This window comes from Colletes gigas, unplaced genomic scaffold (genome assembly GCF_013123115.1).
Source record: "Colletes gigas isolate AHSC1104 unplaced genomic scaffold, ASM1312311v1 Colletes_gigas_Sc00052, whole genome shotgun sequence".
Classification (NCBI taxonomy): Eukaryota; Metazoa; Arthropoda; class Insecta; order Hymenoptera; family Colletidae; genus Colletes; species Colletes gigas.
The window spans coordinates 380733-398450 of NW_025106681.1; the positions used below are offsets into that span (position 1 = coordinate 380733).

The 17718-nt window shown below is 37.2% G+C and overlaps 1 protein-coding gene across 2 annotated transcripts in view; it reads right to left on the minus strand.

Annotated features, from left to right (window-relative positions):
* Positions 1-17718, minus strand: part of LOC122403435 (cGMP-dependent protein kinase, isozyme 2 forms cD4/T1/T3A/T3B) — an 89172-nt gene that overhangs the window by 44801 nt on the left and 26653 nt on the right. Inside the window, exons 1-2 of one of the 2 annotated variants that reach the window (XM_043406959.1) lie at positions 3586-3600; positions 2004-2508 (exon numbers count right to left, since the gene is read on the minus strand). The exons of the other annotated variant lie outside the window; for it this stretch is intronic. Coding sequence (XP_043262894.1) covers positions 2004-2281 — 278 coding nt within the window. The 5' untranslated portion in view covers positions 2282-2508; positions 3586-3600. Of the gene's footprint in view, positions 1-2003; positions 2509-3585; positions 3601-17718 lie in introns of those variants that run through there. 2 annotated transcript variants of the gene reach the window in all.

Consider the following 17718-nt stretch of genomic DNA (forward strand, 5'->3'; position numbering starts at 1 on the left):
ATGCAATATACAGGGTGTTCAAAAAAACCATTGAATATTTATATGGTATATGTATAGAATACACTGTACTGAGTAAAAAAGCTTTAATAAACATAGGTAGAAAGGTCAACCGTTTTTGAGATATAAACATTTTTGTTTGCTAGTATCATGATTGACTTAGTTGCTTATTTCAACTTCTTGGTGAATACATTACCACAGTACTTGGATGATATGCCTTTGGCAGAAAAATTATCGATGTGATACATGCATGATTGGGCGCCACTTCATTTTCTGCGTAATGTGAGAGACCGTTTAAACATGGTGTTCGGTTAAAGGTGGATTGGACGTGGTGGACCAGTTGCATGGCCTCCTCGATCCCCCGATTTAAACCCTTTGGACTTCTTCTTATGGGGACATTTAAAAAGCCTAGTGTATTCCTCTCCGATAAATGACTTACTTGGAAGAATTACGTAACCGAATCTACCATTCTTGTCAAACAATTCGAAAGAAATGCGGAATTTTCGAAAGAGTTCGCGATTCTGTAAAAAGAAGATGCCAAGCGTGTGTAGAAATGGAAGGTGGACATATGGAAAATCTTCTGCAAACATCGAAAATTCAGTAGTAAGTCAATTATGATAATAACAAACAAAAATGTTTATATCTCAGAAACGGTTCACCTTTCCACTTATGTTTAATAAAGCTTTTTTACTCAGTACAATGTATCCTACATATATACCCTATAATATTTGATGTTAACCCTAGAATATTATTGTGGGGTACAGCATCCCCTATGAAGCGTATGTCAATAATATGATTCTTTTCAAACATTTAAGGCTGACTATTTAATATTCCACGAATAAATAATAATAATCGTACCAACCGACGAATCGTTTATAGTAATTTTCGCGTCAGCAGCTCGCGCCAAACTCTTAACATTACGGTACAGATGATATTCCGAAGGCAATGCTTGCGTTTATTCGCAGAGAGAAACATCAAAGGCGCCGAACATCGTTTATTGCGCTGCACCTGCTATGTGTACGTTCTGTGATACCACATGCTATACTTCAAGCAAGTGTGGTCAGCGTCGATTAAGCCTGAGTTACGAAATCTTCTCGTCGAGTGCGAACGAGTCTAACAAAGTAACAACAACGATATTTATAATATACAAAAATATTCAGTAACCGATTTATATAATGAAACGATCCGTTGATAGACGTTTTCCGGATCTTCGAACATGCGGTTAATACAGAATCATTTATCAAACACGAAACTACGGAAATTAAATAATCAGCGAAAAATTATGAAACGCAAAAGAAACGATGATAAATTAGCGTACAGCATGGATCTTCGTCTGAGACGCGTAATTAATACCACGTACGGTCCAATGAAATATTTATGTAATCCTACCAGAATGAGAAGAAACATTTACACGGTGTGTGCTGCCCGCGAATATTATAATTCGCTGATATATTGGCAAGAGTATCTTTTCTTCTTGCGAAACGACGCTGATTAAAACGCGAGTAAGTTTTACGAGGACACGAAAAAAATTTGTTCGAAGATAAACAATAATTGTTAAAATGTTAACGAGGTTCGAGAATCGTTGGAAAAATAATACGAAAGTTTGGAGGTTCCGAAGAACGATTAAGAAATAGCACGTAGTGGGTTAACGAAGTCGCGTGATTTGCATTGGAAACAGTTCGAGCGTGATTCTTCGTCACGTATGTATATGTCAGCAACCTAATTTGTATGGGCGAAACCATGATTCCAGATTGCGTAAGCTACGAACCAAATTTCACTCTTAATAATAGCTATGGCGATACTCGAGTCATTGATCTCTTCGATTGGCCTCGAATTCGACAGATCGCTTGTTTACATGCCAACTATAATTATTCTCTGACACGATTACTTTTCAAACACGCATAAGGGATGTAAACTCGCGGTTATCAATAAAGAATAATAAGAACACGTATGGATCACAATATTTTCTGAAACTGTGTTCTCGAAGCAACCGATCGAAGATGTACCTTTGCGACTTCTGAAACTTGACGATTACTTTGGCGTCTTTGGGTAGAGGTTCCGCGGAGATGGCCTGCCTCTTGGCCCTTTGGCCAGGTCCGATGGCACCGGATGTCAGACTGAAATCGACGATCTGCCGGAATTTGTCGATCTCGTTCTGAAGGTAACGAATGGTAACGTCCCGTTCCTCGAGCGCCTTCTCGAGCAAGTCGATGATCTCGTCGCGACGACGAAGAGCCTCCGTTCTCTCGTACAGAAGCCTCTTCAGATCTCGTATCGAATTCATGATGCTTCGATTATTTGTCGTCGTTCGTTTCCACCGAGATTATTCTCGTTCAGACTCGCTGGATCGCGTGTCGTCACTTCCCGGTCTTTAAAAAAAACGACCCTTTTCGAGGTTCGTGATCGTTCGATGAAGGTGATCACGAGGTTCCGTTCGATTTCAAACGAAGCATGGAATTGTACTATAGTAATTATTCTCATTTATTTATTTATTCGGTGTACCGTGCAAAGCTGGAAAGATGATTAGAGGGACTCAAAACAAAGCAACCCTTCTCTCTGTTATGTAAATGTAACAATACTGATATGACTCTTGTATAGCGTGATGAAACGACTCTGGAGACCTCGAAAATCCGAAGAAAATTTGATTTGAAGAAACGATTAGCGTGACGAGTAATACGCGACGGGCAAGATGCTGTCGGCAACTTTTGCGGCTATTTTTCTAATTCAGATGTAACGTACTGGGGTTATATAATAGCAATTTCAGATAGTGAGCGTTCTTGAGCTTCTTCGAACAAAGCAAGGGTATCTCTGCGAAGTACTTTCGAAAATGTCCGTGGAATAATAATGATTGATGCCTTTTGCGATAGGCGATCTCGTAATAGAAAGAAAGGCGCTCCGTCTTGAATTGGGAAGCAAAATTAATAGAGTGTGCTGTTGCGTCATTCGATGGAAACTTGCTTGTTGATGTTGAGCATTGTCATCTGGCGAACATTAATCCTTTCTTATGCAATACGGATATTCATCGAATAATCTAAATGTGCTGAAACTATTATTAATTTGCGACGTACAGACTATTATTTCAAGTTATTTTGTAATATCAGAGTGATTTGTAAATAATAAGAGTAATTCTGACTCGTGGGCAATCCTTTTACGCGTGAACGTTGATTTTTAAGAAATTATTATAATTTATTATGTTGACTCGAGTAATTTGAAAATTAATAAAATTTAGTTTTTTAATGTGCTAGAATAATTCGATACGCCATTAATTGAAACTACAGTTTCGGTATTCTGTAATTCTAAAGAAGTCAATCGAACGATTATTTTGATTTACGTCTGTAACAGTATTTTCTCTGTAATCTTATCTTTAACCGAGGACTATCATTTTTACATAAACTCCCACGTGCCACAGTAATCACTTTTTTCCGATAGAATAACCACAAATCGTTAACGCCGTTCACAAAATTTGTGGTAATATTTTTAGAATACTTCTTTCGTCGCGATACACATTTTACTAACCGAACAATTTGTTCGACTCGTCGAAAAAGATTGATGATACTCGATGTTAAGTAGATGTTTACTAAAATTTACCATTATTGATTAATTAATGCAAAAATTTATAGGTTAACGCATCGCCGACAATTGTTACAATTCAGGCACTAATCATTTAAGTAAAATTGATCATGGTTTTATCGCAAGAGAGTTACGTTTGATCGATTGATCGCGACACAAAGAAACGCAGAACCATCGGTTAGGAGAGTCTCTGTCAAACTGAGACCGTAGATTCGGTCGAAAGGATTCGATGGTCTACGGACTGAGGAAAAAAAGCTGATGTCACTCTAATGAACAACGAATGCACCTAACGTTTATTTAATGATAGAAAATAGTAAATTATCAACAGCTATGTACAGAAAATATTCTTTAAAAAAAATTTTATCCTTAGTGTCGATAAAAATTACAAATGAACGAGACACATTATTGTGGTCGTATTAATCAGAAACAATGAAACGATTTATAAAGAAAAATATAGATCACTTTTAATATCATCCTGGAACTACGTCTTTTTAATAGCATTCTAGATGTAAATCGAAATAGAATACGGTACTTACAAAAGCGAATAAAAAAATGATTAATGACCACGAGTCCCGTAAATCAATTCTAAACGACATAAACTGTTTCAAAGTAAGTGTTACGAATCTTGGTCGACATAAGATAGTTTCTGAAGAATCGAATTAGAGTTAACTGTTTCGATGTTGGGATTCGTACGCTCAGCTCGCGTTGTGTGCGGATACCCTACGGTACTATTTATTGGACACATCCGTCAAACGCCCAAAGGCGTTTTCCGCACACGGTGTACGCGATCGATCCGACCCCTCAATTTCATAGCACCGAAAACATTTTTCGAAGGAATTTAATTTATCGAAGGAATTAGCTTTTGGATAATGTAGATGACGAAAATATATGTAGTTATACGATTTCAAAATTTTTGCTTTTCCGTCAATCATCAGTCAAATAAAAATAATCACTAAAAATAATCCGATTTCGAATGATCACACTATTATTAAATATCGATATTCCCGATACTCTCGATTATTTTTAATTTAATCAACGAACAGAGCAGAGCGAGGAACCCAGCGGCGTCGAGCCGGTCAACCGAACTGATCGTTAAAAATCGTACGACTCGTCGATTATTGTAAAACCACACCGACGAACGATGGCAGCGCGCGAATCGTGGCACAGCCAACACCTCAAAGGTTTACCGTCAAACTGATCAGAAAGGACCAGGGGGAGGAGCGAAGCCTGTTGGTTAGGGCGGCAACGACTAACGAGCACCGTGTTCGCGCACAGTCTATTTTTGAGATATAATCGCGACTCACGGCTTCCTCGAAGCCAGAACGCACCAGTGACTCCACGAGCGACGTCTTTCGAGAAAGGTCCCCCTTTCACCAGGCCCCAAACGACATCCACGTGGGCCTCCAAATGCTCGATCGGTATCCATCGGGCCCACCGATCGAACTAGAGAAATTTTTTACGTTCAATTTGTTAAATTTCAACAACCAAGCAAGGATCGAATGCCAGTACGTTTTGTATACCGATATTATGTCAGAAATGCTATACCAAATATAATATTGACTTTAATCGATCGAGTTAAGAGGATCTTCTACTGTAAAACGCACCTTGTTATACAGAATCTATGCAACTTCTTGCATCGGCGTATTCGCGTATATATTTATTACTCTTTTAGTAGTATTCGCAAATTTTTACGACGGGAGATTGCCAAAATTGGTGGCAGTACACAGCTTCGTACGCAATGGCTTCCACGATTCCAGCCAAGATTCTTAATTAGAATACATTTTTCTATAGCCGATACTAAAAGTACAGAAAAAAATTGCATTTTGCAATTTTTCAAGTATCGATTCTTTTCTTGTTTTTAACTTTACCAGGCTAAAAAGAAAATAGAAAGAATAATCAGCGAAATCGGTCAAGTAGATCTTGAGATACCATGTAAGACAATTCAGAAAAGATAGTTTTGAGAAAAACGCATCTAAACAGAAAGAGCAATACGTACACCTTCGTTAATTTTAGGAGTTTGGTGATATGCTTTTTTGAACATACATATGTTTCTAAGACTATATCCTCCAAGGCAATGCAAAAAAAAAACTCGAATTTTTTGGCGATATACAGTAGAAGATCCCGTTAAGTAAAGTCGGGTCATCCTCGATAAAATAGTGAAGTTCGATTTGTAATTGTTGGAGCATCTGCTAAAAATACTATATTCGACTTTCCCGGAATACATACCAAGACTCTGAAACGTTGGCAGCTGACAGAAGTCTTTGGAAGACTGCAAAGTCACAGAGCTAGTTATACCAAGAACTCAGAAAAGCAGTCGCTCAGATGAAATGGTCCTCGCTACATTAAACGGTTTCCAAAATTATAACATACTTCTAAAGAGATAAGCTTATAAATCTTTAAATCACCGACTCCATTATGAGCTTCGTACGTTAACCACAGTGTCCATCGTGTTTCAAGGATTACGCATTATTTCAACACTAATAACAATTTTCTTTTCGCGAGTGTGAAATTTAATTTGTAATTGTTCGAGCATCCTTCGAAGACAAGTAACGTTACATACAATAGACTCTGGAACATTAGTAGCAGAAACCAGTTTTTAGAAGACCGGATACGAAGAAGGTGGTTGCTCTAGAAACTCTGAAAACTAGTCTGTAGGACATTAAATATCCAGTGGAAGTAATCTGTAGGATATTAGACGGTTCGAAGATTGATAAAATCCCTTTAAAAGACACAAAAGTCTGTTCCATATGTACGTCGCCGTCTCCACGAACTAATTTATATGCTTGTCGTTGTTTTAATCGTGGATCCTTTGACAGACCCCATCAGTTATCCTCTCAAATTCGGTTGACCAATTTTACCAAATCTAGGATTCTCGAAACGTGAAAGAACTGCAAATCGTTGTACGTTTTTCTGATGGAACGGATGGTAATATATGTACATACAGTCATTAGTATGATCGTAAGGTTTTGGTAACGTATTTCAAAATGTCGTTCATTTTATAAGCTCGTTGTAAAATCATTTATCACAAAAGCGAAGCTTCACGATTCCGAATGAAATAGTTTCCATGGAAAATATAAATACAAAATTATGATTATGGACTCCGTTATTTCATACCGACACGATATCGAATCTATTTGGCTGTGACTATAAAAGGCACTGAGCTACTGTAGCCACTCTGATCGCTCATCAAGCACACATTTTAAGCATAAAATATGAGCTCGACATCGTCACTTATCGCGCGACCTGTTGCGTGCGAGATTCTTCTCGCGGCTCGTTTTCTCGAGTTTATTTTTGAACCACCAAAAGCATGGAGGAACACTTGAGGATCAAAAATATCTGAAATCATAACGGAAAAGACTGTCGCGAATACAATTACGTTTTTAAAAGGGGGACGCGCAGTGTGTGGAAATGTTATTAAAAATAAAATATATAGAATTTTATATCGCGTTATTTGGTTTTTTTTTTGCAATTCGAATTAGAGCAACGTTTCATCCTGAACTATATTCATGCACGAGAAAGTGTAACACGTTACGTCACAGCGCACACTATGAAAACTGCGCTCGAGATAAGATTAACAGCCTAATTACGATGCACTGTACGTGTGAAATAATGCACTTGGCAAGAACCTACTATGCGTAATAAAATAGACTTTCTGTGTAAAAAAAATTCTTGTTATTCTCATTATTCAAGCAATTATAGGTACTTTTCTATTTTTTTTATTAGGTTTTATAGGTATGATTTATTGCTTGGTAATTACTTGGATATTAACAGCGTCGGATCAATCCGTATAAAATTATATTCTATCGTGTATTGTAAATAGGAAGAAATACTGCTACGTATGGTAAAAACATCGTGTTCGTCGCTACCACGTAACGGCATAATTTTAGAGCAATTATTTGTTGTTTTTTCCCTTTTTATTACGAAACACACGGCAAAATACGACACGTTGACAGGAAATTATAACCATCGAGTCTACGTATATAATTAGCTATTAATAGACCAGAGACAAATACGATTATTTTTTTCTTATCATTTGTACAGAGAAATATTACTGATTATTCCGTTCTTTGAATTTTTATTTTTTCAAAACGATCACTTCCGCAGTGCGATAATGCGGAGAAAAAGTAATTGGCAGTTTTAATAACATTCGTTCGTATCTGTTGAGAATAGATATATTTTCAATGTCTAGCATTGCGATTTTTCTCTGCTCGACGTCGACCCAGGTCGGATCATAAAACCCATAGGTCTGCCGATCATTTGGCGACGCCTATAAAGCCGGGCTTTTTCTCCGTTTGGAGTTAGTTGTGCGACAACCCTGACCGCGGAGAAAGTCTTTCACTTAGTTTTTCGCCTCCGTGTCTTGTAATATCCATTATTATACTTTTCAATAAACCATTTTTCTTCTGCATGTAAGCGATTGAGTTCAATCTTTCATAACGATAGATCCTCAACAGTATCGCTAACTAGTAACGGTAATTAACTTTTTGTGCAAATGAGTACAAGAATTCACAAACGATTATTCAATTTCTTAACTTTTGTCAGTAAGTGTATTATTCGCGTATCTGTCTCGAAAACTCTGTGCATCGACGACGCACAGTGTGCAAATGTGAAATCGATCTTTGATTTCAAACTGATTTTTCCTCACAAAATCGTAATTTTTTAGCTCTGCGTGTTCTCAAACGGGATCAGTAAAGTAATACTAATGCTATTATCTCATTATACAATCACCAAAAGAACTATTTTCAATAAAAAAAAGTGTTTCAAAGTATACACATTAAAGGCAGACTCAATAAATTCTCATTTCAAATCATTTGAATGAATAAAAGTGACGATTCAACAAGTTCGTACTTTACTCGTTAATTGTTATGATTTCTTGTAGCTTGAACTATTAAATAACCCGCAATCAAAAATAATCTTTCCAGAACGATATCAAATATTTTAATTTTGTTGACAAATTTGTCCATCTACTCGATTTTTTTTCTCGAAAGTGCGTAGGATTCCGAGGGTGTACTTATTCATCAAAGATGATTGTAACTGACCACCACAACCGAAAATAATTTTTGTAGAAAGATTTGAAATTTTCCTTTCGTCGAAAAATTTAGGCACCTAGCCTCTGTCGATCTTTCTGAAAAATTTGTTTTTGATTTTTTATAAATTTGTTTGACGCTGTACGGAAATGTTATCTAATACTTTTTTGTATGTATCTATGAGCTCTACTTCGGGGAAAAATTTTATTGTCATATATTCACTATTGTAAGAGTTATGGTCATTGGGAAATTGGACCATTTTTCTGGGGATTTTCTCACTTGACGGGATTAAGGAATAATGTTTCCAACAGTCTTAGAATTTTCACATATTCTTCATCAAAATACGCATTGTTTGCTTTTTGAAACCATAAAATCATCCAATCTGTTCAGAAGTTATGATGTTTTAAAGATACGTATGAAATTGCAGTAGATTATTTCTGGTCAGACATTAAATATTCGGGACTTCTGTCCTCCGACGCTGAATCAAAATTGCTAACATCAGAAGGCAGCACGAGTTAGTAATGTACAGTTACGGATAACAGTGCAATTTCCGTTCCGTGAACCTGGTTTTTTGTATTTTGTAGTTCTCTGCTCGTCGCTGGCACTGTTCCCACGAGGATGCACGTGGTCTTCGAACGAGACCTTGCCTCACTTTTGAAGGTGTACCCACAACACACCGATCCGCGATCGTGCGTTGGCTTTGCACGTAGACAAGATCCTTCGACGAACCGATTACGGGACGCAGCATTTGAATTATTTAAGCCGCGTACGCCGAAACCTCCGTATTTCCATTTCGTAATCGCGACGATACACGCGGAGAGAAACAGGCGTTTGAATTTAACTAAAATCCGGCGTCGTTTTGCAAGCAGCTTCGTTAACTTGCCCAACGATTGCTGCAAATTATACGTGTATCGAAACAAGACGGTGAAAACCGTGTTTTTTCTTTCTTATCGAGTGCATTATTTTGCAACGCGCGGTGATGTTTACTATGTAAAAAAAATTGTATTATTGTCTACGATAAAAAAAGTATTACTGCAATAAATGCCACAAGAGAGAAGACTTCTTGCAAAATCAGCGAAAGAAACACATCGATAAATATAGTATGCTGGATAAAGTATACTAGATATTAGTTTTATAAAAGTAATATTTTTACTTAACTCGTTAAGCTTCTGCAATTTTATTTTTTAATTCTCTTCGCGTTTCATCTCAGTTTTAATTTGTGCTTTTCCTTCGGTTAAAACACAAACACAATTCTTTCGGTTCTATTTAATATTTTATACGCTACTCGCGCATGGAATTAAAAAATTAAACCATCTAATTTAAATATTCTATAAACCAGAAATTTCACACAATATTCTGGTAGAAATCATGGAATTAAGAAAAAAGGATCAAAGAGCACGATCCTCATTCGTTGCACAAATTCCAAGATAATCTATCGTCGCGGCACAAGAGTATTTTATCACTGTTTGCGTACAATTAGCGGAAATAAAATGGCCACCGTAAACTTTTTCAAGCAAGGCAAACACAAGTGCACAATTTTCACCTCTTGAGTCAATTGAATCGCGCGGGCACTCATTGATATAAAAAAGCGTTGCACCTTGACGAACCGTTGGCTACAAAGCGCGAAGAATCGATTTATTTTGCAGTGACATACAATTCAGTGGATGAACGCACTTTTTGTGCTCGCGATAAGACATCAATGAAAGGTTTTCGTAACAACGCGACGTCGATTCATCGCGATAATCGCTTGCGTCCGCCGATCGCAAAAATCGATTTGTTCTTGTAAAATAAAAAAGTGTAGTTCGTTGCTCTCGTAAAAACATTATCCGGGTTCGAGCCGAGCGTTTCTCGGTAATTCGTCTCTGTTTGCGTAATTTTTTAGAGGATGAGACACGCTGGAAGGCGAAAATTAGAGAATGACGAAATTGCATTTAAGATATTTTTACTTTCGACAGCTTTGCTAACAGAAACCTAGTGGTTCGTCGGTGAAAAGAGATTAGACGAGCAACGTAAGCAAGTCGATGCGGGAAACGATTCGAGAGACAGCAAGGTCGACAGGGATACACCGAGAACAAAAATTATCCGTGCTCCTCGGTAATAATTTGTGAACAATGGTTACGCAACGTTTCAACGTTTTGCGTGGGTGGGAGAAAGGAAGTCGTTCTATTTACCGTGTATCACTTTTACTAATATTTCGAGTGGGGATAATCTCCGGGGTGCCTCGGGCCGCGTATTGCCTCGATTCAGTAGAAATGACGAAACTATTTTTGCGTGTCGGTGAAAATCCTGTGTGTCGACTAGGATTACCAATTCGACACGAATTACAATAGCAATGCTTCTTACGTCTCTTGCGGACTTTCGATTCAAAGAGGAAGGGGGGCGAATTGCACATATTGTGGAGTAACTCTTTGCAGCACGATCGCTTAGAAAATTGTCCATTCAAGCACAGTGGTACCCATCGTCGGTGACCATTTGCATCGCCATTTTGCAACGGTTCCACGTTTTCATGGTCTTAACACTTTTATATGCAGAATGATAAGAAGAATCGACTTGTATAAAAAAAAAATGTACAGTTAAATTTAAAAACCAAATTGAAAAATCAACTCTGAACGAGCAATAGATAAGTAATTTTATGAAATTTAGAATTACGTTTTATCAACTGTATTTCATTATAATCGACACAATTTTTGCCAGATTGCCATAAAGTAAGCATGCCATGAGAAAGTATTTATAAAATATGCAAAATGTTCCGATATAATACCGATATTTTACATTTCGATGTAAGCACAGACGAGGACTACGAGTAGGCCTTACACCTTATGCACATTTGTGGACCAATTTAACTGTCGTACTTACATAATAACTGATGAAGGGATTGGAGGATTTTAATGATTCAAAAGGCAAACAACGCGTATATAAGTGAAGAATATGTAGAAATTCCAAGAATATTCGAAAAGTTGTTCCTTAACACCGTGAGTGAAAAAACATCATAAAAATGGCCCAATCTTCAAACGTCCATAATTTCTACAATGGTGAACGTATCTCAATGAAATTTAGTATGGAAGTAGAGCTCATGGATGCTTACAAAAAAGTGCTAAAAAACTTTTCCGTAGCGCGTCAAACAAATTTATTAAAAATCAAAAACGAATTTTTGAGAAAAATCGTCAAGGCGTAGGTGCCTAAATTTTTAAAAAATTTCAATTTCCTACATACTTTCGAGAAAAAAATTCAGTAAGTGGACAAATCTTTCGACGAACTTAAAAAATTTCAAATCATGCTGAAAAAATTATTTGCAATTGCGGGAGTCAATTACAATCATTTTTTGTGAATACACATACCCCCGAAATCCTACGCATTTTCAAGAAAAACATTCTTTACTGAAAATATAATCTGTGACCGGAAATGTTTCTGTAATATTATTTTCTGTCTCACTTCTTGTGTTAATTTCTAAATCTGTTGGTAACGTTGCGTGTAACAGGAAAATGGTAATGGGGCTCTAGAGCAGCATAAAAATGGGCCGAAAAAGTACATTGGAAGTAAGGTCTACACGTATACCTCGTCTTTGATGCATGGAAGTCTCCGTTCACGAGGTAATGAAGACGATACCGACCGGGTCGATCTAGAAAACGGGCCGAGTGTAACAGGTAGAAGCAGACGGTGAAACGAGCTCGCGAGAAGGCGCCACCAACCAGTCGAGAATATCTCGAGGAGGCGCTAATTCGCTCGTTTCGAAGCTCGTCGCTCGGCCGCCTGTGCGGCTTTAACTTTTTAAAATGTCGCCGATGGCCGTGACAGGGTCTATTTTTAGCCGCGGCGAGATAAGCGCGGGAGGGACGAAGGGTAAAGAGAGAGAGAGAATGAGAAAGAGAGGCTGGAAGCGAGATAGAGAGAGGGAACACCCTCAGGAGAGACGAAGATAACGAGTGGAACAACCAGTAGCGTAACCGGATGGTATTTTAGTAGGCACTTGAAAAAAAAACACCTGTTTAATTAGCTCTCTGAGTGCACCGTGATCGATGGAACTGAACGAATGGACTCCATTTTGCTTTTCTTTGCGGATAACTATTGGCGTTGCAGTATCAACAAATGTACATTTGAAAAAATAGCGCGTTTCTAACGATCGTATTCCTCGGGATCGAATTGCGTCTGTTCGTACTTTGCGCAATTCGCGTGGAAAGTCGCGAGCTGCGCGCGCAAACGACAGGGAATAACGCGTAGACGGAATGTTTCTGAGTTTGGTAATAAACAGTTTGCGAAAACAGGGAATTTATCCCCGGACGAGAGCATCGAGGACCACCGTTTCTTGTGTCGATCGTTTCGATACTTGCATACGTAAAGTTCGTAGCGCAATCTCGACTTTTATAACCTCCAATTCCAGAATCCGTTTGAACTACAAAAGCATGCAATAATGCACGGCGCAGAGACGACTTCGATCATGCAATCGTCGTTATCACAGCCTAAAACTGTTAATTTTTGAGACTGATTCAATTACATCGCCGACAATGAATAGGAACGACAGTCTCGTCGGAATAGGAGCAATACCGTGGATAGATCGAACGCGAGATGGAGGGGGAGAAAAAGAATTGAGAGAGAAAGAGAGAGAATCAAAGAACTAATTATGCGTGACGTCACTCAGCTGGTTTCTACAGACGAGTCGAGTGCAACAAGTCGACTCGAGTCAAGTCACGGCAAGTGGGCCAGAAGTATCTCTCTCTTTTCTTCTTCTTCTCGCGTGGCTGCAACCGCGGCGAAAGCTGCGTCTGCGATGAGAGAACTTTGTCTTTTTGCCACGGACGAGGTAGGAGGAGGTAAAAACTCAATTCCCAAATTTTATAGCCGGTAAATCAGTGATACGTTGGGCCTGTTGTCACCAGCCGTCCATTCCAAGTGGATCGATTAAACGGAATTAGGTATGTTTGATTACAGATTGATTCCACTGCGGCAATAGATCTCTCGTGGGCGACTAAAGACGACGAAATTTTTAATTTAAGGTTTACTCGCTTTAACATCTGCCGAATAAATTACTACTACTTAGTTGTTCCAGTAAATTTACTAGTTAATTGTTTCTTTCGTAATGTTTTAAGTACGCAGATACAATTTAGCGATTTCAAAATATAGGTTAGGTAACTAGGAAAATAATTCTAGTAATTTCGATTCAAAATCGATTTCTTTCCAAGAATCCAAGCATCCTGAACTGGAATAACGCCAGCGTCGCATAGGAAATTCAATGAAAGCTTAATTAACAATTAGCAAACGCGACGTGGAAGTCTCGAATTTGGACGCGCGAGTGTCACACGTTTTTCTAGAATTCGTGGAACGTCTCAATTGGTTGGACGATGGCGGAGCTTCTCCCGGAACGAGATCAGTAATTTTTGTTAAAAATGATATAAAAATGTATTTGGAACCTTATTTGAGCTAAATAAAGCAATCTCAACCATTAAATTTGTTTATATCTTTTTAATAGATACGTTAGATCGTTGTCTTGTCCTCTATTTAAACAACTATTAAAAATTTTAAGGAAACTTCCTGTTCCTCGGCAAAGGTAGGCGGAAAGAACGATTTATTAAAATTCGTAGGATTTTAAGATACTTGCAGCGAATTTGCAACTTGTTACGGTTGGAGCAAACTCGTTTCGTCGCTCAAGGACTTTTTTTTATTGCGAATCACATAAACTACAAATTCTATTTTTACGGCATGCAAGCTTGCTTCTCTGTTTCAGATACAGAGGGCGTCAGACTGCAGATTTGTTCGAAGAGGCAAAATGTATAATGATACAGATGCCTAAATTTTATTTTTGAGACGACCCTTTACCTTCAACAGCTAGCCCATTTTGCTTCGACTGTAGTAAAATATTTCGATTAAAACACTATTTAAAAACAAAACAAAGAAGAAATCCATATCGAAAATTCGATCAAAATAGCCACTGCTTACATGAAGGAAGTCGGAATAAAAAAAAAAGATTGACGAAGACTGTACTTGGACAAGATATTATGATCCCATATTTATATTATACACAGTGAACCTATTTACCAATTACACTCTTGCAACCAGATTATGTAGTATTACTCATTGTTCTATAAATATTTTCGCGTCGATCTTAATCTGAATTCACAATGAGCGTGGAAATTAACATTCTCATGAATAGTACGCGAGAAAAAGACGTATTATATGTATGTATGAGTATCAACCATTAAAGATTTCACCGCGAACCAACAAATTACGCGGGGCTCTGTCTAGAAATTTCATTTCGAATCGATAACAAAGCAAAAGTACATTTCAATTACGTGCTTGTTGCTCAGATTATTTTTAGACTATGAGTAATCTGAGAAAGCAGTCATAAAGTGTAACTCGCTCGGCAGCATAAATCGTATTGTTTACCTATATTTCGCAAGTAGAAAGAAACTGTTTACGAGCGTGATTTACCGTCCACGGTGCACACAATCACAAGCACGTTTTTGATTAATGATCTGATGCTAATGCGCCTCTTATTAGAAACAGAAAATTTACTCTACTTAGCTACACGATAGACGAAGAGGAACTGAAACAACCGATTTCCTAACGACTCCGATGAATTGAAGGAAAATTGGCATTCGTGGGCAGCGGAGCTACGCGAGCATTAACGGCGTTACGTGATTAATCCAGACGAAAAGGGATTACGTTTATTCAATTTTTTTTCAACGTGAAAAATAATCAAGAAAATCATAAATGAAATAAGAATGTAGGAGAACCTACTTACGGTGTGCAAAAACGTCCGAAAGACAGACAAAATTAAGCAACATGGTATTTTTTATATGGCATTATCATTAATAGTAACATATTTTACGATGTACATATAAAATATCTATATACTATACAGGGTGTTCGGCCACCCCTGGGAAAAATTTTAATGGGAGATTCTAGAGGTCAAAATAAGACGAAAATCAAGAATATCAATTTCTTGACTGAGCCTTCGTTAAAAAGTTATTAACAATTAAATTCAAAAATTTCAAATCGTTCTGGAAAAATTACTTTCGGTTGCGAGTGCCAACTACAATCATTTTTGGTGAATAGACATACCTTCGAAATCCTGCCCACTTTCTAGAAAAAAATTCGAAAAGGCGTGAAATCTTTCGACGGAAAAGAAATATTTCAAGTCGTTCTGGAAAAATTATTTTCGGTTGCGGGGGTCAATTGTAATCATTTTTTATCAATACACATACCCCTACGTACGAAATCCTACGTACTTTCGAGAAAAAAATTCCTTACCGAAAATCTAATTAGGTACCTAATCAACGAAAAAGAAATTTCAAATCGTTCTGGAAAAATTATTTTCGGTTGCGGGGGTCAATTACAATCATTTTTGGTGAATAGACATACCCCTGAAATCTTGTGCATTTTCGAGAAATAAATTCAGTACGGGTGGAACTTTAAACGTTAATAACTTTTTAACGAAGCCTCCATCGACAAATTGGTATTCTTGATTTTCGTCTTATTTTGGCCTCTAGAATTCCCCATTAAAATTTTTCCCAGAAGTGGCCAAACACCCTGTATACTTTACACATTAAACAGTACCTACTCTACATAAATACATACAGTGAGTGTAAAAAGTATTCGTACACTAGTCAACTTGAACAAAAACTTTGCAGAACTTTGTTTATTACAAAAGCATGTTAACAAAAACATGCATACATATTCTTAGAAATCTCTGGAACAAATGTCATTAACAACAAATTATTTATTTATATTTATTATGAAAATATTAACAAATTTCCAGAAATTGGCGTGAAATATACGTGTAATAAGTATTCGTACACTTCTAATTTTACAACAAAAACTATAAATTTTAGTGCATAAACGTAACAAAAATCAGTCTATTTGCTATTTTAGCATCTAGTGGGATTTCCTTTGGATTGTATAATCGCTTTAAGCCTTTGCGGCATTGAATTTACTAAATTTTTGGTTATAGTACTAGAAATTTTGTTCCATTCCTCTAAAAGTGCATTTTTTAAATCTTGTTTCGAAGAAATGTGATGGTCTCGAATTTTTTCTTCAAGATGACTCCATAAGTGCTCTATCACATTTACGTCTGGAGACTGTGGAGGGATTTTTAATTGCTGCGGCACATTATATAGGATCCACTGACGTGTATTATAAGCATTTTGCTTTGGATCATTATCTTGCAAAAATATATAATTGCCCTGTAACTGCATTTTATTTGCACTAACCTGAAGATGCTCTTTTAGAATATCGATGTACATTTTGTGATCCATGATACCATCGATAAAATGGAGGGATCCAACCCCGCTCGCACTCATAGAGCCCCAAACTGTGACTGATCCTCCTCCATGCTTTACGGTCGGCTTCAAATTTCTTTTTTCGTACTCGGTATTTTTTTTCCGCCATACTGTACATCGTCCATCTGACCCAAATATGTTAAATTTACTCTCATCAGTAAATATAATACGGTTCCAGTGCTCCATAGGAACATTAACGTACTCTTTCGCGAATTGCAGTCGTTTCTTTCTATTAATTTCATTTACGAAATATTTCTTACGAGCTACTCTGCCGTGATATCCTCTATCCCGTAAAAAATTACGCACTGTGCTACTGCATACATTAATGTCGAGATCATTTTTAAGTTCAGCTGTGATTTTCACCGCACTTATTTTTGGATTTTGCTTTATTTTTCGAATTATCCATTGGCCGGTATACTCATTTATTATTCGTTTACGTCCGTTTCTTGGATTATTTTTTACAGTTTTTCGATCGCCATATCTGTCGATGATTCCTTGAATCGTGGACCTCGGTCTATTTAAAACTTTAGAAATTTCACTCAGTGTTTTACACTTATTATGTAAATTTATAACAATTTTCCTTTCTTCTTCAGAGGTTTCCTTGCGTTTTCGTCCCATTTTACTAATAATTTCGTTGATAATGTTTGAATTCAGGATACTACCTATACCGACAGCGTCTCCAGACATACTGATGCTAAGTATGTTTACATATCATGGATTATCTTGTAATCGTTCTATGTGGAATGTTACGAATAAAAGACTGTACGAATACTTATTACGCGTATATTTTCGGTCAATTTCTGGAAATTTGTTAATATTTTCATAATAAATATAAATAAATAATTTGTTGT